The sequence below is a fragment of the Leptonychotes weddellii genome, chromosome X (genome assembly GCF_054177405.1).
Source record: "Leptonychotes weddellii isolate Sample4059 chromosome X, ASM5417740v2, whole genome shotgun sequence".
Taxonomy (NCBI): Eukaryota; Metazoa; Chordata; class Mammalia; order Carnivora; family Phocidae; genus Leptonychotes; species Leptonychotes weddellii.
Window position 1 is genome coordinate 56,757,350 of NC_138385.1, and position 27,039 is coordinate 56,784,388.

A 27,039-nucleotide genomic window follows, 5' to 3' on the forward strand; every position below is an offset into this window, starting at 1 on the left:
TCTTTAGACCCTGGCCGCCAAGCGCGCGTCTCGCCTTTTAGGTTTGAAGTTTCCCTAGGTTCCTAAAACGAGGCCGGCGGAAGAAACGGCCTCCTCAACATCCTGCATGCACAGCAAGCGTGGAAAACTTAACTAGTCGTTGGAGGTGTTTCGAAAATAAACCTCTGGAGGCATACTGCCTACGGTGACACATTCTCGGCCGCGGAGCGGGCGGGGGCGCTGGGGACCCGCGCGGGCGGGGCGGGCCGAGGCGAACCCCGAGGACGCAGCGCGCAGCTGCCAGGACCCGCCGCGCCCGCCCCGCCCCCGGCTCGCGTCTCCCGCAAGGTGGAGACGGCGCTGCCGCCCGTGACCCGCTGCCGGCGGCCGCGTCCGGGAGGTCGGCGGGGGAGGCAGGATCCTCTCTTGGAGGCCGGGCGGGAGTAAGGGCGGCAGAGGGCGACGCCGGGCGGGGAGCTGCGGCGGGGCCCTAGACCGCGGGAGTCTCGGGCACTTGCTGGCGTGTGCTGGGGCTCCAGAGGCCGCCGGCGCGTGGACGGCCGGCGTCAGGCCTGAGCGGTGGGAGGGCTCAGCCGGGGCCTGGCCCTCGGGTTTCCCACCGCGAGGGCGGAGCTGCGCTGGAGCCCCCTCACTTGGAGGGCCGAGGGCCCCTGTGGCACGCAGGCCGTTTCTCTGAGGGGATTGGAAACGTGGCGCGATGAGGAGCCGGAGTAACTCTGGGGTCCGACTGGATGGCTACGCTCGGCTGGTGCATCAGACCATCCTGTGCCATCAGGTAGGTGAAGGGGTGTCGCCTGTAATCACCGAGGGTGTGCAGTGTGATAGCCCAGACGGAGACGGCTGGATGAACCCCCCACCGTGTGTGTGTGTGTGTGTGTACGTACCAGGTTCTCTCGCCCCCTAGCTGGGGAAGCCTTAGAGGACCCTGAAGAAAAGATAGGTGTTGGGCTTGGGCCGAGAGCAGAACTAGGGTCAAGCACCGTTAGCGGGGAGCCCTGAGCCTTGGCTTCTAAGCCCTGCCCTTCGCCCCCTCCGCCGTCCCCCAAGTCACAGCAGGGTTCCAGGGGGGCACAGTTGAAAGACGTGTTGAAGGGGAGCCTGGGTGGCTCAGTCGTTAAGCGTCTGCCTTAGGCTCAGGTCATGATTCCAGGGTCCTGGGATCGAGCCCCGCATCGGGCTCCCTGCTCGGCGGGAGGTCTGCTTCTCCCTCTCCCATTCCCCCTGCTTGTGTTCCCTCTCACTGTCTCTCTTTCTGTCAAATAAATAAATAAAATCTTAAAAAAAAAAAAAAAGAAAAAGAAAGAAAGACGTGTTAAAGCTTGTTTATTGACAACCCCCTCCCCTGCCCCAGGCTTGGGCGTCATCTTCTTGCCCTCCAGCCAAAGAAGAGAACTAGGGGAGCATTTAGCCATTTTGAGGCTAGACTAATGTGAAGATTTGAGGTACCTTGTATATACTGTTAATTATATACTTTTTTCTAGTCCTTTAATGCTAGTTTTTCAGTTTTGATAGTTTATTCTTTCTAACTGGAAAGTTAAAATACTGCCTTTCTTTTAACAGTACTCACATTTCAGACTTGTAAAGCTTCAGCTAGCTTTTTCCCCTTATTCAAGATAGCAGTTGCTTGCACTTAGTAGGAAGGGGAGGTTCTAAAACTCGGGAGTAGTGGAGTAGAAGAAAGACCAAAGTCCCTAAGTGACCCCTTTGATAAGTTTGGTCTCCTCATATTAACAGCTTATAGTTACCTGCCTGTCCTGTTTTTCTTGGTCTTGCAGAATCCAGTGACTGGCTTGCTTCCAGCCAGCTATGATCAGAAGGATGCCTGGGTCCGAGATAATGTGTACAGTATCTTGGCTGTGTGGGGTTTGGGCCTGGCCTACAGGAAGAATGCAGACCGGGATGAGGATAAGGCAAAGGCCTATGAACTGGAGCAGGTACTCAGAATAAATATACAAGGAGATCTGGAGCTGTGTGTGGTAGTGAGGGTGGGAGGGTGGGTTGGGGAGCAGGAATTAAAGGAAATGTAGCTCTAAGGAGCTAAAAGAAGTGTATTTTGCCTTTCTCCCTCCCTCTTCACTTTGTTGAAATTACATTCCAAAAAGCTTTCCTGTATTGTACCAATGTACAATTTTTGATGTAGTGGAAACTTGAAACTTGCTGATTCAGGGGAAGAGGGCACAGTCTGTTCTGTTATAGTGGAAAAGCCTATCCTGGGATCTTTGCTGGAATTTATAATCCTCTTCCTAAGTAAAGGTATTTTGCAGCCTCGAGGATATTTATTCTCATTGAGAAGAATGTTTGGGGGCAGGTATCTATCATTTTACTTCATTTTTAAAAAAATTATAGGTGGTATTTGTATGAGGGTAACTGATACAAATTCGCAGACCTTCACAACTAGACACAAGTAAAGAATTTAGTTGTTGAATTTTATACCTATGACCTCTGTTTCAGAGCCTGTCCCCCTCCCTCAGCAAAATAAGGTCAGAGTCAGCAGATGCCTTTAAGCCAACTTTTAAGGCCCTTCACCTTTATAGAAAGTAGCATCCTTTATAGAACTGTTCAGACAGAAAAAAAAAAAAAAAAAAAAAGAACTGTTCAGACAGAGGGTGCTGCGTTCTCTTGAGTGACCCAGAAAATGATATTCTGAGTTTCATAGGGTCTCTTAATGTGATACTCTGCTGTCCGTTGTAAGGTACATGTGAACTCTTTTCCATTAGTGGAGAAGATTCTACACCAGCCATTTGCTCAAGTGGTATCCCTCTGACTTAGGCAATCTGAGCTCTAGTCTTCATCTATAAATCAGAATATTAAGGTTTGGTTATTTTTAAAGGGCATCAACATATAGCGGGGTTGCAGTCCCTGGCGATAGGGAAGTTTCACTATATTGTCCTCTGCACAGCAGGTATTCATTATTCCTTCAAGCCATTATTGAGAGGGACTTAGGCCCATCAGAAAAAAAAAAACTGTTGGAGTTTTTGCTCTAGCCCAGGAAGTATAGATCAATATTTTTATGACTTATAAAAATAATACATAACTATTGTAAGAATTTGGAAAATATAGAGGAGTATTTTAAAAATCCTGTAACCCTACTCCTCCTCTCACCCCTGAAATTCTACATCCTACTGTAATGTTTTGCTATTTTGACCTCAGTATTTTGTTTGTTTTGCTAGAGATTAATATCAGTGGAACAGTACCCAAGATTCCATACCTAGTACCATTTGACCGATTTTTTTTTCAATACTATTAGAAGAAATCTGTTGTCTCCTTGCTGACATTTTTCCTTCTATGGTCCAGGAAGAAATAATTTAACAGAGGAAGGGGGGGAAATTAAGGAAAGACTGAAATGTTTATTTTTTTATTATGTTCAATTAACCAACATATAGGACATTAGTTTTTGATGTAGTGTTCAGTGATTCATTAGTTGCACATAACACCCAGTGCTCATCACAACACGTGCCCTCCTTAATGCCCATCACCCAGGTACCCCATTCCCCACCCCCCTCCCTTCTGTAACCCTCAGTTTGGTTCCTGGAGTCCAGAGTCTCTCATGGCTCATCTCCCTCTATGATTTCTCTCCCTTCAGTTTTCCCTCCCTTCCCCTATGGTCCTCCGTGCTATTGCTTATGTTCCACATATGAGTGAAACCATATGATAATTGTCTTTCTCTGCTTGACTTACTTCACTTAGCATAATCCCCTCCAGTTCCATCCGTGTCATCCATGTCAATGCAAATGGTGGGAATTGTTTACTTTAAAATTTTAATGTTTCATTAAATAGTTTCTAACATAGCCCAAAAATATTTTTCATACTACCTCAATAATAACTTCGAAATATCTCAAAAACATTACGGCAATAGGAAGCATCTTCAAAAAAGAAACATTTCTCTGGGAATCCTAAAATTTATATGGCCTTTCATTATGAATTAAAACACATTTTATTATTAGGTCTCATTAACTTTTTTTCTCAAACCTGACTCAGTTAATTCAGACCAGGGATCAGAAAACCATCTCTGTAAAGGGCCAGAGAGGAAATATTTTTGGCATTGTGGGTCATGTGTGATCTCTGCCCAAATACTCAGCTCTTCAGTTATTGCACAAAAGCAGCCAGAGATTTATTTACAAAACACGTGGTTAGCTAGATTTGTCCCTAATCTACATGAGTGGTTCCAAACTCTGGCTGTACAGTGGAATCATTTGAGAAGCTTTTAAGAACTACCCTTACTAGACCCCACCCTAGAACAATTTAGATAAATCTCTGGAAGTGAAGCCCTGGTGCATTAGTATTTTTAAAAAATACTGATTCTAAAGTGCAGCTAGGGGTAATAACCACTGATTTGTGGCCAATAAGTGAGTATAGATTAAATCCAGGAAATCCATAGATTAAATTCCCACCTATTCTCAACTCTCCACTACTGTGTGGATTTTCCCAAACCACTGACTGTTAATCATTTTCACCCTTCCTTCCAACTCTCACTTTGGTTCCTCTCTAAGAAACAATATCAGAGAACCAAAGAGAATTAGGAAACAAGGGTTTAGGTGACTATTTCTATCTTAGATTGAGAATATAACTATGCACATATATGTTTTTATAAATGCCCTTTGCTCTTGGTCACATAGATATAGAAATACACCCATAAAAATAAATAGGCACACAAATAGACATAGCTCTTTGGATGCCTTCAGTTCTGCTTCGTCCTCAGTTTTGTTCTCTTTGTGTAGTCTCTTATCTTTTCTCAGGAGTTAACTATTCCCTTTCTAAGGATGACTTCCCAAACTGCATCTTTAAATCTGATCTCACTTGTTTCAAACCCTGATTTTCATTGTCTTCTGCTCAGTTGCACCTGGCTTCTCAAGCTCAGAATGTCTGAAACCCCATGTTCCCTACTAAAAACAATAAAACAATAAAAGCGACCCCCGAAAACAGCAACTCAGCATACATCCTTTATTCTCTTATTGGTGTCCTCGTTCTACCTCATTCACCTGGGCAACATTATTTAGAGAATTTCCCATAGTGTATTCCACAGAACATTAGGTCAAATAAGTTTGGGGATATGTTAAACAGTGGGTTTCTTTACTCCATTATTTCTCAGAGTCTTTGATGTACTAATGTGCATTTCGAATCTAAGCTGAGGGTGGGTTTTACAACCTTTCCAGAATTTCCTGGACTAACTAGTGTTCTATAAAACAGTGAAAAGTGCTGCCCTTAGGGTGATTTTTGACTTGCCCCTTTTGCCTTTTGATACATGCAGGCCAAAGTCTGTTGATTCTTATAATTTTTCCTGAATTCATCTCCTCCTTTCTATTCCCTTCTGCCTCAACCACAGTCTAGACTTTGATCACTTAACACTGTTGTGAAAATTCAAATGATACCATTTGCATCCCCATCAATTTTTCTCTGGCTCTCATTTCCCTACCAGTAAAATCCAGATGTTTGAGATTGATAGGCAAGACTCTCTGGGGCTTGGTCCTAGCCTGCTTTTTCAGTATCGTATCATTCTGGTGCCCTGCATTGTCACCCCCAGTTCCAGCCAGGTTGGTGTCTTCATTACTCCTCTAACAATCCCTTAATAAGAATACCTGACATTTGTGTAAATACTTTTTGTTGTACTACATACTTCCCCATAATTACTAGTATTTTATTCTCACAGGACCCTGTGATTTAGGTATTATCTTCCCCAATTTACAAGTGAAGGGATTGAAGCTTGGAGATGAGGCTGGAATTTGGTGGTGCCATGAACACAACCTGGACTTAATGACTACAGATTAAGTCTTTTTGAATTTTTCCTCCATGGAAGTCATGGACATTCTCACCTTCAAATCTTTTTACAAGTTGTGTCTTCCACCCATAATGCCTGTTGTCTTCCAATCTGAACTACTACTCCCCTTTCAAAGCCCAGCACCACTCCCACTTTTTCTGTGGTTTCTATCCTCATAAGACCACCACTCAATTGTACAGTGACCACTTCTTTCCTGGGACTACTTTCTTGGAATTTCTAGATCACTTGTGGTCTGTACCATTCAACATGTTCACTTTTTCATTTAGCAGACTTTATGTAATTTGTCGTGTGCCAGGCCCTGTGCTAGATATAAAAAAACAAAACGGGACAAAATGTTTATATTTAGCTCTCAACTTCTTATTTTTAAAATTTTTTAATTTACAGAAAAGTTTTAAAAATAGTAAAATGAGCATATTTGTATAGACTCTTTATCCCAATTCACTAAATTGTTAATATTTGGTCATACTTGCAACCGCCCTCTCTCAAAATGCATGTACACACACATACACACACATGCAATTTTTTTGATGACTGATTTGGGGGTTACTTGCAAACATGGAATATACATTTTTAAAAATAAAGCCTGTGTGGGGCGACTGGGTGGCTCAGTGGGTTAAGCATCTGACTCTTGACTTCGGCTCAGGTTAGGATCTCAGGGTCATGAGGGCTCTGTGCTGAGCATGGAGCCTGCTTAAGATTCTCTCTCTCTCTCTCTCTCTCCCCCTCCCCTGCTCCCTCTCTCTAATAATAATAATAATGATAATAATAAGTCTGCTCAGTCCATTGACTTAAAGTTTTATTTCTGAACCTGGTCTCTGTCCCTTTTTCTTAAGGAGTTTATAGTCTAATGGAGGAGACAGATATATAAGCAAATAGTTAAACAATACATTAGGACAGATACTGTAGGCACAATATCTATAGGAGAGAAGTACAATAGAAAGTGCTGTGGGACACAGAGGCAGGAATGTCTTTACTTTGAGCAAAGCAAGGAAGGACGCACAGAGGAAATGGATTTTAAAGGATAACTAGGAGTTGTTAGGTAGACTATATTTGTAGTTTACTTTTTTTTAAGTTTTGTGTTCTGTCTCCCCCTTATCTTTATGTTCCACAGAGTCTGGTAGAGTGTTTTATATATTTTAGATGCCCAACAAACATCTGATTGTACATATACCTGGAGAGAGAGAGAGAGAGAGAGAGAGAGAGAGATGAATACGTACATAGATATGGTGGCACTTGATGTGGTTAGAAGCGCTACTATATGAATGAACATGTATAATTAATGCTAACTAGAACACTGAAACAGAAAATGGCCAGTTTGGGGGAACACCAAGTACAGATAGTTTCCCTCATTCCTATCTCCCCATGCTTTCTATTAATTTTATCCTGACTTGGAAGTTAGAACTTGAGAACAGAAATGACTGGCAGTGGCCATTCCAGGAGGACAAAAGTGGAATTAGGAATTCTCCACTGGGTCCATGGTTCCCACGTTTGCTGTTTAAGTTAAAGAAAACATAGGCGTGCCTTGGTGGCTCAGTCAGTTACTCGTCCAGTTCTTGATTTCACCTCAGGTCAGGATCTCAGCATTGGATCATGAGATCGAGCCCCCTGTAGGGCTCTGTGCTGGGCGTGGAACCTGCTTAGGATTCTTTCTTCCTCTCCCGTGGCCCCTCCCTCTCCCTGCTCTCGTGGTCATTCTCTCTCTCTCTCTCTCTCAAAAAAAAGGAAAAGAAAAGAAAATGTAGGTGGCAGTAACAGGGCTTGATGGTAAAGAAAGTTGAAAGAATGTGATAGAAAGCTGTGAGTATGTGGTGACATGTAGAAGATAGTTCGGAATTGAATCAAGTTCCCCGCAGAGGAGGCTGTGTTAAATGCTTTCTCTAACAGGGTATATTAAAAGGATGGTCTCTTTCATTAGGGTCAAAGTAGTGATAGAGATTTTTTTTTTTTTTTTAATTTACGTGACACACAGAGAGAGAGAGTGCACAAGCCGGGTGGGGGGGGTGGCCAGAGGGAGAGGGAGAAGCAGGCTCCCCGCTGAGCAGGGAGCCCGATGCAGGGCTCGATCCCAGGACCGTGGGATCATGACCTGAGCTGAAGGCAGACGCTTAACTGACTGAGCCACCCAGGTGACCCCCCCGTTTTTTGTGATAGAGATTTTTCTTATAGGGGTTGCAATCAGTTTCACTATTTATAATAAATGCTTCATGCTTTAAAAGGTGACGAGATCATATACTGCCTGCCTGCTCTCTCTCGCTCTCTCTCGCTTTCTCTATCTATCTATATATACATACATATATATATACACACACTTCCCTTGCTCTGTAAGGGGAGGGTACCATTTGTAGACAGAAATTACTTAAGAAAGGGAACTCTCCCAAGGAAACACTTTTTATTTTTTCTCAATAAAAGACTACATAAAGACTTGGAGCATAATTTAATAGATACTTATCCTTATCATGCCTGTTGCTTATAGTCCCACTTCAGTGTTTTGAAGGAATGACAGAGTGATCTGGCTCCCAAGCAGATTAGTTTTCAGGGATGTCCTGAAGCCACCTCTGAGCTAGCATTCCCTGGAGTAACCTGGTTGTATTTCTTTTGGACTGTGAAACGGAAAGCTTAAAGAAATGGAGAAGCCATTTGATGCTATGTTTTTCCAAAATATATTGCCTACCCATGCCTCTGTTGATGGGCCCTTCTAGTGTCATTTACTATAACTAGTGTAGCATATTATTACTATACCATATTATAATTAAATATATTATTATTACTATGTTATGCCAACTAGTACAGTATATAGTTGGTGATCAGAATTTTGGAATGTGATTGGAAAACTAAGTGCGTTAGAAATTGCCAAGCCCTAGTAAGAGAGAGAGTGTTGATTTGATAATGAAGAATGGCTGTAGCTTTTTTTCATGGAAAAGAGGTTGAGTTGCACTAACAATCCCCCTTTACACTTATTCTGAATTGAAGTTCATTTATTCTTTAAGGAAAATGTACAGATAAATATTTCTGTGAACTCCTGAAGATAAGTCTTGGCTACTTCAGAAAAAAGAAAATGATGATGTTGGCTTCTCTAGGCCATAGGATCTATGGTAGAATATCCTCATAGCTTTAGGAATTTTGAGCTGTCTTTTCTCCAGGCAGAATGTCCTCTAACAGGATGGTTGGCTTGGTTTTATATAAACCTGTTGGAGCTTGGATTTTTTTTTTTTTTTTTGACTTGAAGGAGGCACCAACTGCAGCTTTTGATTCCACTTTTAGCTGCAGTTTAGCTCTTCTGTGTGCCTATAAAGTAAATGCCATGTAAATAGGAACCCTGGATAGGGTTACTTGTTCTGAAAAGGTCATGTACCAACTGCAGTTGCTGAGTAAGTGTTCCTGCATCTAGGGGTGTTTATAACAGTCTTGTTTCCATTTATTTCTGCAGAGTGTAGTGAAGCTGATGAGGGGCCTGCTGCACTGCATGATCAGACAGGTATGGCATTGTTAACAGCTCCCCTGTAATAAAAGCACATTGTAATAGTGTCTCTACCCTTTAGGAATTGTTCATAGCTTATATTCTTTCGATTTCACAAATAGTAGACACTAATTTTAGAAAATTTGTAGAATCGAGGAGGGAAATGTCACCCATGTTCTCACCACCCAGTTACCACTGAAATGTTTCTTTCCAGTCTTTTTTTTCCCCTCTACAAATGCCTTTTTAGTAGACTTCATCATTATTGTACACGCAATTACATACATTGAGTAAAGATGATACAGGCCTGTAAGCCCTCATATGAAACCCTTAGGACCAGATAAATTTTGGAATTCAGACTTTTTCAGATTTTTCAGTACAGCACAGGTACTAGAATATTATGCTCTCAGCAGGTCCAGAACAGCACCGTATCATCAAAAACATTAATCTCTCCATAGAGAAACATGCATTTTCACACTCAGTGAAATAAGAAAAGACTACAAATAGCCCCATGTCAATTTGAATCAAGTGTTGCCACCAAGTGAATTTTGGCACAGAACTTAAAGAGGAAGAACTTTTGTGGCAGTATTTTAGATTTTAGGATTAGAGATTAGTGCCAAAGACTTATATCTGCTTGCATTAATTAGCATTTTCCTGACCTTGAATGAAGTTGAGCATCCTTTCCTGTGTAGATTGAAAACTTGCATTTCCTCTGTTAGTTGCCTGTTAAGTCCTTTGTCTGTTTTTATTTTGGGCTGTCTCTTTCTTGACTAATTGAGGAGTTGCTATACATTATGGATATTAATGTTTTGTCACACACACTGCAAATTTTTTTAGCATCCTATGGTTTATCTCTTGGGTTTATGGTTTTTTTCATTCAAAAGTATTTTACTGAAAAGAAAGTGTTTTGCTTTTATCCTAGGAGATCTTTACACATGCTGCACACATTGAATCTGAACTGACTTTCTTGAGACCAAGATTACATTTTATTAGAAGAAGCAGTCGAGGCCCAGATTAATAAAGTGACTATCCACAGGCATGCAACAAGTCTAAAGTAGAAAGAAATCAACTCCAGACTTCTGAACTTCTTTATCAGTGCTCTCTCGCCTGGGGTAGCTCATTGCCATCATTTTCTTTTTTCCCCTTCTCTGCTCCTTTTTTTCTTTTTGTATTTTAGATATTGTATTTTCTATTTTCCACCTTACCAAATAGGTTTAAAGCCACCAACTTCATGAACCTTATTTAAAGGTATAGTAGTTTCTATCACATATCAGATGCACATACAATGCAACCTCAGTTTCAGGAACAAAGTCTTTCAGTTGGTCCCTTGCACAATGTTTCCTTTCTGACCTCTGGTTTCAGCCTTCGTTCATACGTTTTCTCTGCCACTGCATGTATCTCTCCCCAGCTCTTTTCAGTATTCCTTCAAAATAGATCCCCTTATCCTAATTTCCCTCAACATTCCTCCCTCTGTTTCAGGAACAAAGGAATCTTTTTTACTACTCAGTTGTCTCTTACTAGGCTGTTCACACTCAACCCCTCTGCATCTCAGTTTGTATCTACAGTGTGACAAAACAGCCATCTGAAGAGCAAAAGAGAGGTAGTGAGTAGGAAATAGCTGGCTTTAACTGGCATGAATTTATAATTGAATTGCTTAAATTAAAAAAAAAACAGCAACAGCAGACTTTCCTACTTGCCTTAGTGCGGGAGGGGGGAGTGGGGGGGCGGGGGAGAAGTAACAACGTACTTTAAATATTCACCATCGCCTGAAAACTAAATGCGGTGATACATGTTAGAGTACTACAGAAGGATGGCATATGGGACAAAGTTTCTGCATTGCCTTCCTTTACTGTTCTTGTTTTCTTCAGGTGGATAAAGTAGAATCCTTCAAGTATAGTCAGAGTACCAAGGATAGCCTCCACGCCAAGTACAATACCAAAACCTGTGCCACTGTAGTGGGTGATGACCAGTGGGGACACCTGCAGTTGGATGCTACCTCCGTGTACCTGCTGTTCTTAGCGCAAATGACTGCCTCAGGTCAGTACCAGGACAGAATGGCTGGGAGCCCCTGCAGTGAGGAGCACGTGCTCTGGCACATGTGGCTTCTCCCAAGGTGTTGACCGGAAAACGATATAGCTGTGGACCTTGCTCAAAGACACACAGCGGAAATATAATATTTTGCAAGTTTTTTACAGAGAAACAACTCTCTGAGGTCTAGTTAGTATTCTTTTACCTTGAAAAACAAGTCTGGGGTACTAATTAATTTTTTTAAGAATGGAGAACCAAGAAATCTGGGGTAGATTTTATTTAGGTGGGTATTTTTTATCTTTATCTTTCATTATGCCTCAGATACCATGAAATGGTGACATGGGAAAGAAGGGCTAGGGTTTATTGCTTGTTCTCATGCTATGCACTGACCAGCCTTTAGTAAGTATTAACATAACTGAATCACCTACTTTATACTACTCTTTATGTATATATTATAAACAAGGCATCTAAATTATATTAAGGGAATTAACTTAGGAATCAGAATTCAAATATTGATTTTTTTTATTATTGAATAATATACCCTTTTCAGATGGTTTTGTTATTAGCTTGAGGTGCTTTACCTGAAAAAGGCAAGTGTAAGAACCAACATAATTCCCTTTCATTTCTCCTAACTTGGGGAGGACAATGAATCTGATTATACTCAGTTTGTAAATTAAACAGGACCTTTTCCAGATCTTCCTGAGTAATTAAAATGTACTCAGAATACTACATTTTTGACATTCTAATTTCCCTCTCTTTCTATCTGGCTATAGAACTAAGTACTAAGGGCATTCAGGATAAGAATTGTTCCAGAATATTCTTGTTCTCCTTTTCTTGCATAAATAAATATTTGGTGATAAAGCCTTCCTTTTTTTTCCCTCTGCAGTGCACAGCGCAGAACCTGAATTACCTTTTATTAAAATTATAACATAGCTACCCACATACTCCCATCTTTTGGAGGGGAGGTTCATCCCTGAGTAAATATATTTATAGGTTTTATGCATTTAAATAGAATGGCAGCTATAACTCCATTTCTAATATTCTTTTAGTACCAACTCTGTAGTGTTTTTCTACAAAGCAAACTGTCTAAATATTTCTTATGGTTTTCATTTTGAGTCCAGAAAGGAAGCAGAAATATACTAAAGAGGCTTATATGAGACATACGCATTCAACAAATATTTGTTGATTTCTGACTTAATATTTGATTTTCACCTTAATAAGCTGACTTTGGTAGGTGCTTGGAAAAAAAGATGGATATAATTTGATCAGGCCGGGCACCTAGGTGACTCAGTTGGTTAAGCATCTGCCTTCGGCTCAGGTCATGAATCCAGGGTCCTGGGATCAAGCCCCACATCAGGCTCCCTGCTCAGTGGGGAGTCTGCTTCTTCCTCTGGCCCTCCCCCCGCCCATGTGCTCTCTCTCTCTCTCTCATTCTTTCTCTCTCTCAAATAAATAAATAAATAAAATCTTTAAAAAAATAATTTGATCAGGCCTTTGCAGAATAAATAGGAATAAGTAGAATTTCACAAGTCAGAGAAGGAAAGGGAATAGCCTGGCTACAGCACAAAAGTTGGAAAGATACTGGCCACCAAGGTAAGACTAGTTATCTTCTATGGCTAGAGTATAAAATAGATCTGGAAAAATGCCAAAAGATGAAGCTAGAAAGTTGGAGCTAGCTGTTTAAGGGCCTGTAAATCATGCTAGGTAGTTTGGAGTTTAGTCTATAGTCATCAGAGAACCACTCAAGGTAAACAGTCAAGAAAGTTTCAGATGATTTGCTCAGTTGCAGGAAGATAGATGGAATGGGAGAGAAAATTACGCTGGAGGACTAGTCAGGAGGTTAGTGAAATACTTTAGGCAAGAAATGATGGAGAACATATGTAAGGCAGTAGCCTTGAGGATGAAAAGGATAGATATGAGAGATAATCAGTAGATAACACATGAAAGATTTTATGGAAAATTTTCATCTTTCATGGAAGCAATTCTCTGCACATGTTTGAACTCTTAAAAATCTCAACCTTGGTTAAAAGAGAGGCTTAGACAGAAGCTGACTGCCCTTCCCCCCAGCAAAATAACCATAAATTATGAAAATATAGTTTAAAAAAACCCGACCATTTAGTCACTGGACATTGTCCTAAGGGCATACGGCAAGTAGAGAAACATTTATTCAAGCAAATCTAAATCTTGGTAAGAGCAGTGAGAGTGTGGCATTTAGACCACAACCCACTCCCTCCCTCGCCCCGCTCACCATGACACAAGCACTACTGAGCATGGATGTAGCCAAGAATATAAGGCTTCCTCTTCCCCTAGCTCTTGGTTTAGGGCTATGATCTCTCCCCGAGAGAGGTTGCCAGCATTTCTCATTCTCCCCACCTCTGTGTTACAGAAGCTCTGGTCTAGCCAAGAATAACTAAGAGGTCTGGAACTCCGTTCCTACTCCTCAGTCCCACTCATGGAGCTTAACCCCAGGCAGAGCAGTCCAAGAATAATAGGCCTGGCCCACCTTGCTAGTAGCATGGAAGGAAAGGCAGGCCACATGAACAGAAAAGCTCCATAGTCCCTCTCAAGAAAACTGACTTTATTTGGAACTGACTGTGGGAAAGTTCAAGTCTAAGGGCGCTCTGAAAAACAGTGAAGATTTTTGTTCTAAGAAATTACGAGGCGTCTGATGCTCAATTAGAGCAACACACTAACCCGTAGACTAGCCAGAAGTTTTAGCAAAGAACCAGGGACAGAGACAGCTAAAAAGAGTTATCCTAGGGTTAGAACAAGTGTCAAAGGCTGGCCTCAAAATCCTGAAATGGGTCTTGAATTTAACTGGATGAGACTGTGGAACAATTTTTACTTCAGGGCAATATACAATCAGCTGGCAATTGGTGGAGGTTAACAGCTGAGTATGATACCAACAGAGGCAGACACTTAATAGACCACAGAAGACTAAAACAAAAACTGTGGTCTTCCTTAGGTGACAGTGTGTATGCCCAAGGCTACATCCTCCAAGGAACAGCATCAGAGGCTGCATACTGTGGGAAAAATAGAGTTCATTGAAATTGTCCAGCCAAGTCACTAAACAAATAACAAGTAAACATAAACAAGCCCCATATAGGAGGGTATCGACATATCTATAGAGCTTCTACAACATATTATCCGCAAAATCTAGTTTGCAACAAAGACGTATGACACATGCAAAGAAACAGGGAAGTCTGAGTCAACACACACAAAAAAGCAGGTAACAGAAACTGCCTTTGAGAGGAACCATTATGTTGAATTTAGGAGACAAAGACTTCAAAGCAGTTACTATAAAAATGTCCAAAAACCTAAAGGATACCATGCTTAACAAAGTAAAGGAAAATATGATGAAAGTATTTCATAAAATAGAGAATATCAATAAAGAGATGACAGACCTGTACCTTTGAAACAAATAATACATTATATGTTAAAAAAAAAAAAAAGAAGAAGATAGCAGGAGGGGAAGAATGAAGTGGGGGGAATCGGAGGAGGAGACGAACCTTGAGAGACTATGGACTCCGAAAAACAGAGGGTTCTAGGGGGGAGGGGGAGGGGGATGAGTTAACCTGGTGATGGGTATTAAGGAGGGCACGTTCTGCATGGATCACTGGGTGTTATATGCAAACAATGAACCATGGAACACTACATCAAAAACTGATGATGTAATGTATGGTGATTAACATAACATAATAATAATAAAAAAAAGAGATAAAAATGAACCAAATGGAGATTTTGGAGTTGAAAAGTATAGTAACTTATTTTTTTTCCAAATTTTTATTTCAATTCTAGTTAACCTATAGGGTAATATTGGTTTCAGAAAAGAATTTAGTAATTCATCACTTACACATAACACCCAGTGCTCATTATAACAAGTGCCCTCCTTAATACATATCACCCATTTAATGCATCCCCCAACCACCTCCCTCCATCAAACCTCAGTTTGTTCTCTGTTGTTAAGAGTCTCTTATGGTTTGCTTCCTTCTCTCTTTTTTTTCCCCTTGCCATATGTTCATCTGTTTTGTTTCTTAAATAACACATACGAGTGAAATCATATGGTATTTGTCTTTCTCTGACTGACTTATTTCGCTTAGCATATAGTACACTCTAGCTCCATCCACATCATTGCAAATGGCAAGATTTCATTCTTTTTTGACGGCTGAGTAATATTCCATTGTGTATGTATACACCACATCTTCTTTATCCATTCATCAGTTGATGGACATTTGGGTTCTTTCCATAGTTTGGCTATTGTTGATAATGCTGCTATAAACATCAGGGTATATGTACCCCTTTGAATCTGTTTTTTTTAAGATTTTTATTTATTTACTTGACAGAGAGAGATACAGGGAGAGAGGGAACACAAGCAGGGGGAGTGGGAGAGGGAGAAGCAGGCTTCCCGCGGAGCAGGGAGCCCAATGCAGGGCTCTCCCAGGACCCCGGGATCATGACCTGAGCCGAAGGCAGACGCTTAACAACTGAGCCACCCAGGTGCCCCTTAAATCTGTATTTTTATATCCTTTGGGTAAATACCTGGTGGTGCAATTTCTGGATCATCAGGTAGTTCTATTTTTAACTTTTGGAGGAACCTGCATACTCTTTTCCAGAGTGGCTGCACCAGTCTGCATTCCCACCAACAGTGTACAAGTGTTCTCCTTTCTCCACATCCTCACTAACATCTGTTGTTTCCTGACTTACTGATTTTAGCCACTCTGACCAGGGTGAGGTGGTATCTCACTGTGGTTTTTTGGGGGGGGTTTTTTGTGTTTTTTTTTTTAATTTTTTATTTATTTTTTAGAGAGCGAGCGAGAGAGAAACAGCATGAGAGGGGAGAGGGTCAGAGGGAGAAGCAGGCTCCCCGCTGAGCCGGGAGCCCGATGTGGGACTCGATCCCAGGACCTTGGGATCATGACCTGAGCCGAAGGCAGACGCTTAACCATCTGAGCCACCCAGGCGCCCTCTCATTGTGGTTTTGATTTGTATTTCCCTGATGATAGGTGATGTTGAGTATCTTTTCATGTGTCTGTTGGCCATCTGGATGTCTTCTTTGGAAAAATGTCTATTTGTGTCTTCAGCCCACTTCTTAACTGGATTAATTTGTTTTTTTGGGTGTTGAGTTTGATAAATTCTTTATAGATTATGGATACTAACTGTTCTAAAGAAAAGATTCACGGCAGCCATACTCTTAGTTTCAAAGGGGAAAAAATACTTTATTGATATTATAAAAATTTAATAGAAACAGAAAGAAGAAAAGGGAAATCTACACATAGATGAGGGCAATACTAAGCAGAAAAGGAGAATAAGACAGAGTTACATCAAATTGGGTACTTACAACATCCAGTCTCATTAGCTGGGGAAGCCCCTTGGAGATAGCCAGGCTGGAGACCTGATTGAGAGGCCTGGACAGAGAGTCCTCCCCTCAGGTGGGACTTCCAACTGACCGTCCCCATAAGGGCCATATTTATAGGTCAAATGACATGGCAAGTGATGGGGTCTGAAGTTAAACAGTTGTTTGCTTATGTGCAATTTGGAGCAAGCTGCAGTCCTATATTATCATATCTTTACATATTCAAGGATCCTGGGCTAGGTGTGCTTGCCTCCCCTCCCAGATTCCACTGGGGGGGCAGGGGGCGGCAGCCCAGCCTGGAGCTGGAGGGGATGTAAGGCAAAATTTATAGCTCTTGGCATCCAGACCAGAAGGGCCAGTTCTGACCTAGAAGCCAGCTAATGTCAACTAATCAGGCTCCCAAGGTCACTTACGCAGCACAAGTGTCACAAATAACATTCTTTATCCCACCTGTGTAGGTACAGGTTGGGGTGGTCAGTTATGCAAAACAAATCATAGAAACCTCTATCCATACAAAATACTAACCCTTTATCAGATAAGTCAATTGCATATATCTTCTGCCATTCCATATGTTGCCTTTTAGGGTTTTTTTTTTTTTTTAAGATTTTATATATTTATTTGAGAGAGAGAGTGAGAGAGAGAACATGAGCAGGGACAGAGGGAAAAGCAGACTCCCCTGCTGAGCAGGGAGCCCATTGCAGAGCTCAATCCCAGGACCCTGGGACCATGACCTGAGCTGAACGCAGGCGCTTAAGTGACTGAGCCACCCAGATGCCCCTGTTACCTTTTAGTTTTTTTAATTTTTTCCTTCGCTGTGCAGAAGCTTTTTATCTTGATGAAGTCCCAATAGTTCATTTTTGCTTTTGTTTCCCTTGCCTCCAACAATGTGTCTTGTAAGAAACTGCTATGGCCAAGGTCAAAGAGGTGGCTGCCTGTGTTCTCCTCTAGGATTTTGATGGTTTCCTATCTCACATTTAGCTCTTTCATCCATTTTGAATTTATTTTTGTGTATGGTGTAAGAAAGTGGTTCAGTTTCATTCTTCTGCATGTTGCCGTCCAGTTTTCCCAACACCATTTGTTGAGGAGACTGTCTTTTTTTTTCATTGGATATTCATTCCTGTTCTGTTGAAGATTAGTTGACCATATAGTTATGGTTCCATTTCTGGGTTTTCTATTCTATTCCATTGATCTATGTGTCTGTTTTTGTGCCAGTACCATACTGTTTTCATGACTACAGATTATTGGTAATGTAGCTTGAAATCTGGAATCATGATGCCTCCAGCTTTGCTTTTCTTTTTCAGGATTTCTTTGGCTATTCGGGGTCTTTTGTGGTTCCATACAAATATTAGGATTGTTTGTTCTGGTTCTGTGAAAAATGCTGGTGCTATTTTTGAAAATTTCACTAGAGAGGCTGAACATATTTGAGCTGGCAGGAGAAAGAATCAACATACTTGAAGATAGATCAACAGAGATTATGCAATCTGAAGAACAAAAGGAAAAGATAATAAAAATGAATAGAACCCAAGAGAAATGTAGGACACGATTTAGAGCATCAACTCATGTGTAATGAGAGTATCCGAAGGAGAGTAAGGAGAGAAAATATATTCAAATAAATCGTGGCTGAATACATCTCAAATCTGATAAAAAACATTGATCTATACATCAAAGAAGCTCAATGATCTCCAAGTAGGATAAATAGAGATCCACACCCAGAAACATCATAGTAAAAATATTAAAAAGCCAAAAATAAACAGAACATCTTGAGAGCAATATGAGAAAAATGACTTGTCATGTACAAGGGAACCCAAATAAAGTTATTAACTGACTTCTCTTCAGAAAAAAAAATGGAGGCCCAAAGGAAGTGGAATGATGTATTATTCAAAGAAGAACCTGTCAACAAAGAACCTTTTATCCAACAAAACTATCAGAAATGAAGTGAAATGAAGACATTCCCAGATAAATAAAACCTGAAAATTTGTTGCTGGTAGACCTACTGCATAAGAATTATTAAAAGAAGTTTTTCATATTGCAATCAGGTGACCCCAGATAGTAATTGGAATCCATACCAAAAAAAAAAAAAAACTACTTGTGAAAGACAAATACCATATAATTTCACTCATATGTGGAACTTAAAAAACGAATGAAGAAACAAGAGACAAAATGAAAAAGCAGACTCTTAAATACAGAGAACAAACTGGTGGTTGCCAGAGGGGAGGTTGGTTGGGAGTGGGAATGGGTGAAATAGATAAAGGGGATTAAAAGTACACTTAACTTGGGGCACCTGGCTGGCTCAGTAAATAGAACATAGGACTGTTGATCTCAGGGTCATGAGTTGAAGTCCCATGTTGGGCATAGAGCTTACTTTAAAAAAATAGGTAAAAAAATTTTTTAAAAAGAGTACACTTAACTTGATGAGCCCTGAGAAACATATAGACTTGTTGAATCCTGATATTGTATACCTGAAACTAATATAATTTTTTAAAAAATGAATTTTTTATAAATTAAAAAAAGATAAAAATAGAGAAAAAACAGTGGTAAAAATAATTATAAAATGCAATATAATTACATATCCCTTCTTAACTGATCTAAAAATCAATTGTATAAAATAGTATAATTGTATCACTGGGGCTATAGCATATAAAAGTGTAATATATTTGATAATGACAGAATTAAGGAAGTGTGTGGGAACAAAGCAATATTGAATTAAGGAAATAATACCAAATGGTAACTCAAATCCACAGGAACAAATGAAGACCACCAGAAATGGTAAATTATAAGATTAATATTACAAAATATAAATATGTAATTTCCTCTCAACTTCTTTAAAAGATATAAAATTATATAGAAAAGTTTGAGATGATGGTGGCTGAGTAGGAGGACCCTAAGCTTGTCTTGTCCCACAAACACAACTAGATAACTATTCAAATCATTCTGAATACCCCAGAAATCAACCTGAAGACTGACAGAACAAACTGCACAACTAAGGGGCAGAAGAAGCCACATCAAAGAAGGTAGGAAGTATGTAGACATGCTTTAGGGGAGTAACAGATCATGGGGTGCTGCCAAAGGGAGAGAGCTGTGGTTGAAGAGAGAGGAGAGAGGGCTGGGGGAGAGGGAGGAGCACATTAGAATGCACAAGGAGAATGTTTCCTCAAAGCCATTGGCTGGGAAAATGAGAAGGGCTTACTTTCTTGAGTTCTTGCAACCAGCAGGGCTTAAGGACTGGAGTTTTAAAGATCAGCAGGCTTGGCTGGGATGGAGCCATGAGGGCACTGCCCTTCTCCTGGATAGAAGGCAGGCAAACAACCGGGGGACAGATTCTGTGGAAACAACAATCCAAAGGGCACTTGGGGCACACAGAGGGGAGATTATTTGCACTTCCTGGAGCATGTTCCTGAGAGGCAGAGTTCAGAGAGATGCCTCTATGGGGACAAAGGAGTTGTTTGGCACCATTTCCTTCCCCTGCCCCTCACCATAAACACAGAACCACCTGTGGGAAGCAACACATTGCCCACACTGGCTGCCAAACATGCTTACACCAAGCCCCCTCTCCCCTGTGTTCTTGCGGGACTGCCCTTCTCAGTCAGGCTTGCCTCAGTCCCAGCATGGCAGGTCCCGTGCCCAGAAGACCAGCAGAAAAACCTGCCCACACCATGTCACCTGACCAGAGAGTTCAGCAGGGCTTCAGTTCTGCTGGAAATGGTGTCAGGTCTCATTTTACAACCAGACAAGAGCATTATTAAAACTAGTTAAAATGTGCCACATCATGGCCAAGGACCAAACACTGCCCACTTCAGGCAAGGAGAGCCTCTGCAGATGCCTGGCCTGAAGGATAGAGCAACCAAAACATGACAGCAGATGCATGCAACACATACCAGAGACACATCCTGAAGCACCAAACCCTGGACACTATATGACTTCTTTATTCTCAGGAGCAGGAAACATGGGCTTTCCTAACAGACAGAAGAAGCCAGAGATTTAGACAAAATACCAAGATGGAGGAATTCATCCCAAATAAAAGAACAAGATAAGGTCATGGCCAGAGATCTAAGTGAAACAGAATTAACATGCCTGATGGAGAATTTAAAGCAAAAATCATAAGGGTACTAACTGAGCCTGAGAAAGGAATGGAAGCCTTCAGGGAGGCCCTTACCACAGAGATAAGAGAAATAAAAAAGAATCAGAAAAAATGCAGTAACTGAGAATGGAAATAGGCTTGATGCAATGAACACAAGGCTGGAAAAGAAGAGAAATGAATAAATGATGTAGAGAACAAAATAACAGAAAATAATGAAGCTGAACAAAAGAGAGGAAGCTGAACATGAGAATACACTTAGGGAATTCAGTAACTCCATCAAATGTAATAACATTCATATTGTAGGCATGCCAGAAGAAGAGAGAGAGAAGGGGACAGAAAATTTATTTCAGGAAATAATAGCTGAAAACTTCCCTAATCTGGGGAAGGAAACAGACATCTAGATCCAGAGGCACAGAGAACTCCCATCAAAACCAACAAAAGCAGGCCCACACCAAGACATACTGTAATTAAATTTGCAAAATATAGTGATAAAGAAAAAAATCTTTAAAGCAGCAAGACAAAAGGAGTCCTTAACTTACAAGGGAAGACCTAATAAGGCTAGCTGGAGATTTCTCAACAGAAACTTGGCAAGCCAGAAGGGAGTGGCATGATGTATTCAAATGGTGAATGGGAAAAATCTGCAGCCAAGAATCCTCTCTCCAGCAAGTCTGTCATTCAGAATAGAAGGAGAGAAAGAGTTTCTGGACCAACAAAAACTAAAGGAGTTCATAACCACTAAACCAGCCCTGCAAGAAATACTAAAGGGGGACTCTTTGAGTGGAAAGGAAAGACCAAAAGTCACAAACACAAGAAAGGAACAGAGAAAATCTCCAGAAACAATGGCAAAACAAGTAATAAAATGGCATTAAATACATATCTATCAATAATTACTCTGAATGTAAATGGACTAAACACTCCAATCAGAAGACGGAGTGTTAGAATGGATTTTAAAAAAAACGAGATCCAACTATATGCTGCCTACAAGAGACTCATTTTAGACCTAAAGGCACCTGCAGATTAGAAAGTGAGAGGATGGAGAAACATTTATCATGCAAATGGAGATCAAAAGAAAGCCAGAGTAGCAATGCTTATATTGGACAGAGTAGACTTTAAAATAAACTGTAACAAGAGATGAGAAGGGCACTATATCATAATATATCAAAAGGGGAAAATCCAACATGAATATCTTAAAATTGTAAATATTTATGCACCCAACATGGGAGCACCCAAATATATAGAACAATTCATAATAAACATAAAGGAACTCACTGATAATAATACAACAATAGTAGGGGACCTTAACACCCCACTTACATCAGTGAACAGATCATCTAAGCAGAAAATCAACAAGGAAACAATGGATATAAATGACACACTGGACAAGATGGACTTAACAGATATATTCAGAACATTCCATCCCAAAGCAGCAGAATACACATTCCTTTCACATGCACGTTGGATGTTCTCCAGAACAGATCACGTACAGAACAGATCTAGGTCACAGATCAGGCCTCAACTAGTACTGATGAGATCATATCATGCATCTTTTCTTATCGCAAGGCTATGAAACTTGAAGTCAACCACAAGAAAAAATTTGGAAAGACCACAAATACATAGAGGTTAAATAACATGCTACTAAACAATGAATGGGTCAACCAGGAAAAGAAAGAAGAAATGTTTAAAAATACATGGAAATAAATGAAAAGGAAAACACAACAGTCTAAAACCTTTGGGATACAGCAGAAGCAGTCCTAAGAGAGAAGTATATTACAATACAGGCCTACCTTAAGAAGTGAGAAAAATCTAAACAGCCTTACCTAAAGGAGCTAAAAAAGAAAAACAAAACCTAAAACCAGCAGAAGGAAGGAAATAACAAAGACTAGAGCAAAATTAAATTATATAGAAAATTTAGAAACACAATAGAACGGTCAATGAAACCAGGAGCCAGTTCTTTGAATATATTAATAAAATTGATAAACCTCTAATCAAACTTATTAAAAAGAGAAAGGACCCAAATAAATAAAATCAAATGAGAGGAGAGAAATAACCAACAACACAGAAATACAAACAATTATAAGAGAATATTATGAAAAACCATATGCCAACAAATTGGAGAACCTGGAAGAAATGGATAAATTCCTAGAAACACATAAACTACCAAAACTGAAACAGGAAAAAATAGAAAACTTGAACAGACCAATAACCAGCAAAGAAATTGAATCAATAATCAGAAAACTCCCTACACACAGAAGTCCAGGGCCAGATGGTGTCACCAGCGAATTCTACCAAACATTTATAGAAGAGGTGTTGGGGCACCTGGGTGGCTCAGTAGTTAAGCATCTGCCTTCAGCTCAGGTCATGATAACAGAGTCCTGGGATCGAGCCCCACATTGGGCTCCCTGCTCAGCGGGGGACCTGCTTCTCCCTCTGCCTCTGCTGCTCCCGCTGCTCGTGCTCTCTCTCTCTCTGACAAATATATAAATAAAATCCTTAAAAAAAAAAAAAAGAAGAGGTGTTAACTCTTCTCAAACTATTCCAAAAAACTGAAAGGGAAGGAAAACTTCCAAATTCATTCTGTGAGGCCAGCATTACCCTGATACCAAAACTAGATAAAGACACTACACAAAAGAGAACTGCAGGCTAATATCCCTGGTGAACATTGATGCAAAAATTATCCACAAGATACTAGCAAACCAAATCCAACTGTACATTAAAAGAACCACACCACGATCAAGTGAGGTTTATTCCTCGGTAGCAACGGTGGTTCAGAATTCTCAAGTCAATCAACATGATACACCACATTAATAAAAGAAAGGATAAGAACCATAAGATCCTTTCATTAGATGCAGAAAAAGCATTTGACAAAGTACAACATCCATTCATGATAAAAAATCCTCCACAAGTAGGGTTAGAGGGAACATAACTCAACATCATAAAGGCCATATATGAAAAAAAACCACAGACAATATCATCCTTAATGGGGAAAAACTGAGAGTTTTTCCTCTGTGGTCAGGAACAAGACAGGGATATCTACTCTCACCACTGATATTTAACATAGTACTAGAAGTCCTAGTCATAGCAATCAGACAACAAAAAGAAAGAAAAGGCATCCAAATTGGTAAGGAAGAAATAAAATCTTCACTATTTGCAGATGACATGATACTGTATATAGAAAACCCTAGGGGCACCTGGATGGCTCAGTTGGTTAAGTGTCCAACTTGTGGTTTTGGGTCAGGTCATGATCTCATGGGTCATGGGATTGAGCCCCACATCAGGCTCTCCACCCAGCGGGAAGTCTGCTTGAGATTGTCTCCCTCTGACCCTCCCCCAACTCTCCCTCTCTCTCTCTCTCTGTAAAATAAATAAATCTTAAAAAAAAAAAACCCTAAAGACCACCAAAAATTGCTAGAACTGATCAGGAATTCAGTAAAGTTGCAGGGTATAAAATCAACATACAGCAATCTGTTGCATTTTTATACACCAATAATGAAGTATCAGAAAGAGAAATCAAGGAATTGATCCCATTTACAATTGCACCAAAAACCATAAGATACCTAGGAATAAACCTAACCAAAGAGGTAAAAAACCTGTACTCTGAAAACTATAAAACAGTGATGAAGGAAATTGAAGATGACACAAAGAAATGGAAAAACATTCCATGCTCATGGATTAGAAGAACAAACATTATTAAAATGTCTGTGCTATCCAAAGCAATCTACACATTTCATGCAATCCCTATCAAAATAGCATTTTTCACAGAGCTAGCACAAACAATTCTAGAATTTGTATGGAACCACAAAGACCCTGAATAGCCAGAACAACCTTGAAAAAGAAAAAGTTGGAGGCATCACAATTCCGGACTTCAAATTGTATTACAAAGTTGTAGTGATCAAAACAGTATGGTACTGGTGCAAAAATAGACACATAGATCATGGAACAAAATAGAAAATCCAGAAATGAATCCACAACTATATGGTCAATTAATCTTTGACAGTGGGGGAAAAAATATCCAATGGAAAAAAGTCTCGTCAGCAAATAGTGTTGGGAAAACTGGACAGCAACATGCAGAAGAATGAAACTGGACCACTTTCACACACCATGCACAAAAATAAATTCAAAGTGGATTAAAGAGCTAAATGTGAGACAGGAAACCATCAAAATCCTAGAAGAGAACACAGGCAGTAACCTTTGTGACATCGACCATAGCAACTTCTTACTAGATATGTCTCCTGAGACAAGGGAAACAAAAGCAAAAATAAACTACTGAGACTCCAACAAGACAAAAGGCTTCTTCTGCACAGCAAAAATCAACAAAACTAAAAGGCAGCCTAAAAAATAGGAGAAGGTATTTGCAAATGATGTATCTGATAAAGGGTTAGTATCCAAGTATATAAGGAATTTATAAAGTACAACACCTTAAAAACAAATAACCCAGTTAAGAAATGGGCAGAAGACACGAATAGACATTTTTCCAAAGAAGACATATAGATGGCCAACAGACACATGAAAGATGCCAAACACCATTCATCATCAGGGAAATGCAAATCAAAAGTGTAATGAGATATCAACTCACACCTTTGGGAATGGCTAAAATCAACAACACAAAAAACAACAGGTGTTGGCAAGGATGTGGAGAAAGGGAACCCTCTTGCGCTGTTGTTAGGAATGCAAACTGGTGCAGCCACTCTGAAAAACAGTATGGAGGTTTTCCAAAAGTTAAAAAAAAAAAGAACTACCATATGATTCAGCAATTGCAATACTAGGTATTTACCCAAAGGATACAAAAATACTAATTTAAAGGGATACATGCACCCTGATGTTTATAGCAGCATTATCAACAATAGCCAAATTATGGAAAGAGTGCAATGACCAAAGAACAGATAAAGAAGATGTGATCAAAAAATATATATATATAATGGAATATTACTCAGCCATCAAAAAGAATGAAATCTTGCCATTTGTAATGATGTGGATGGAACTAGAGCGTATTATGCCAAGCGAAATAAGTCAGTCAGAGAAGACAAATACCATATGATTTCACTCATATGTGGAATTTAAGAAACAAAACAGATGAACATATGGGAAGGGAAAAAAGAGAAGGCAGCTAACTGTAAGAGACTCTTAACTACAGAGAACAAACAGGGTTGCTGGAGGGATTGTGGGTGGGGGGATGGGCTAAATGGGTGATAGGTATTAAGGACGGCACTTGTGATGAGCACTGGGCTTTCTTTTTTCTTTTTTATTATGTTCAATGTGCATCAGTAGTTTTTTTTTTAAGATTTTATTTATTTATTTGACAGAGAGAGACACAGTGAGAGAGGGAACACAAGCAGGGGGAGTGGGAGAGAGAGAAGCAGGCTTCCCGCTGAGCAGGGATCCTGATGTGGGGCTCAGTCCCAGGACCCTGGGATCATGACCTGAGCCAAAGGCAGACACTTAACGACTGAGCCACCCAGACACCCCAGTGCATCAGTAGTTTTTGATGTAGTGTTCAACGATTCATTGGAGCAGTGGGTTTTATATGTAAGTGATGAATCACTATATTCTACTCCTGAAACTAATATTACACTGTATGTTAACTAACTAGAATTTAAATAAAAACTTGAAGAAAAACAAAATAAAAATAGGGATAGACATAAAAAATCAACAAAAATTTAAAAAATTAAAAACTTAATTGCTTCCCTAAAAGTCTTATCTCCAAATACAGTCACATTGAGGATTAGGACTTCAACATATGGATTTCAGGGTGACACAATTGAGTTCATAGCAAGCACTTAAGGAAAATATAGTAGTAAATCTTCATGACCTTGGATTAGACAAAGCCCTGTTAGATATGACATCAAAATCATAAGCAACTAAAGAAAACATAAGCTGAAATTTATCAAATTAATAACATTTGTGTTTCAAAGGATCTCTAAAGAAAGTTACAAACAATCCAGAATATGATAGAAAGTATTGATAAATCATATATCTGATAAGGGACTTATATCTATAATATATAAAGTACTCCGCAAATCAATAATAAAAAGATAACCTAATTTTAAATAGGCAAAGAATCTGAGTTGACATTTCTCCAAAGAAGATATTTAAATGGCCAATAAGTACACGAAAAAAATGCTGAACATTATTAGTCACTAGGCAAATGCAGATCCCAATAATGAGATACCACGACACACCCCCTAGGATGGCTAAAATCAAAAAGACAGAAAACAACAAATGTTCCTGAGGATATGGAGAAATTGGAACCATCATACACTGTTGGTGGGAATGTAAAATGGTGCAGCCACTTTAGAAAATAGTCTGGCAGTTCTCAAAAGGTTAAGCAGAATTACCATATGATCTAGCGATTT

At 40.0% G+C, this 27,039-nt stretch overlaps 1 protein-coding gene across 11 annotated transcripts in view; it reads left to right on the top strand.

Moving 5' to 3' along the window:
- The first annotated feature begins 305 nt into the window (after positions 1 to 305).
- Positions 306 to 27,039, top strand: part of PHKA1 (phosphorylase kinase regulatory subunit alpha 1) — a 138,613-nt gene continuing 111,879 nt past the window's right edge. For 9 of the 11 annotated variants that reach the window (XM_081808645.1, XM_081808646.1, XM_081808650.1 and 6 more), the window contains exons 1-4: positions 307 to 775; positions 1,776 to 1,934; positions 9,204 to 9,251; positions 11,099 to 11,267. In XM_081808645.1, the coding sequence (XP_081664771.1) occupies positions 698 to 775; positions 1,776 to 1,934; positions 9,204 to 9,251; positions 11,099 to 11,267 (454 nt within the window). In that variant the 5' untranslated portion in view covers positions 307 to 697. Of the gene's footprint in view, positions 776 to 1,775; positions 1,935 to 9,203; positions 9,252 to 11,098; positions 11,268 to 27,039 lie in introns of all 11 variants that reach the window. The other 2 variants (XM_081808654.1, XM_081808647.1) reach the window with 2 other exon arrangements.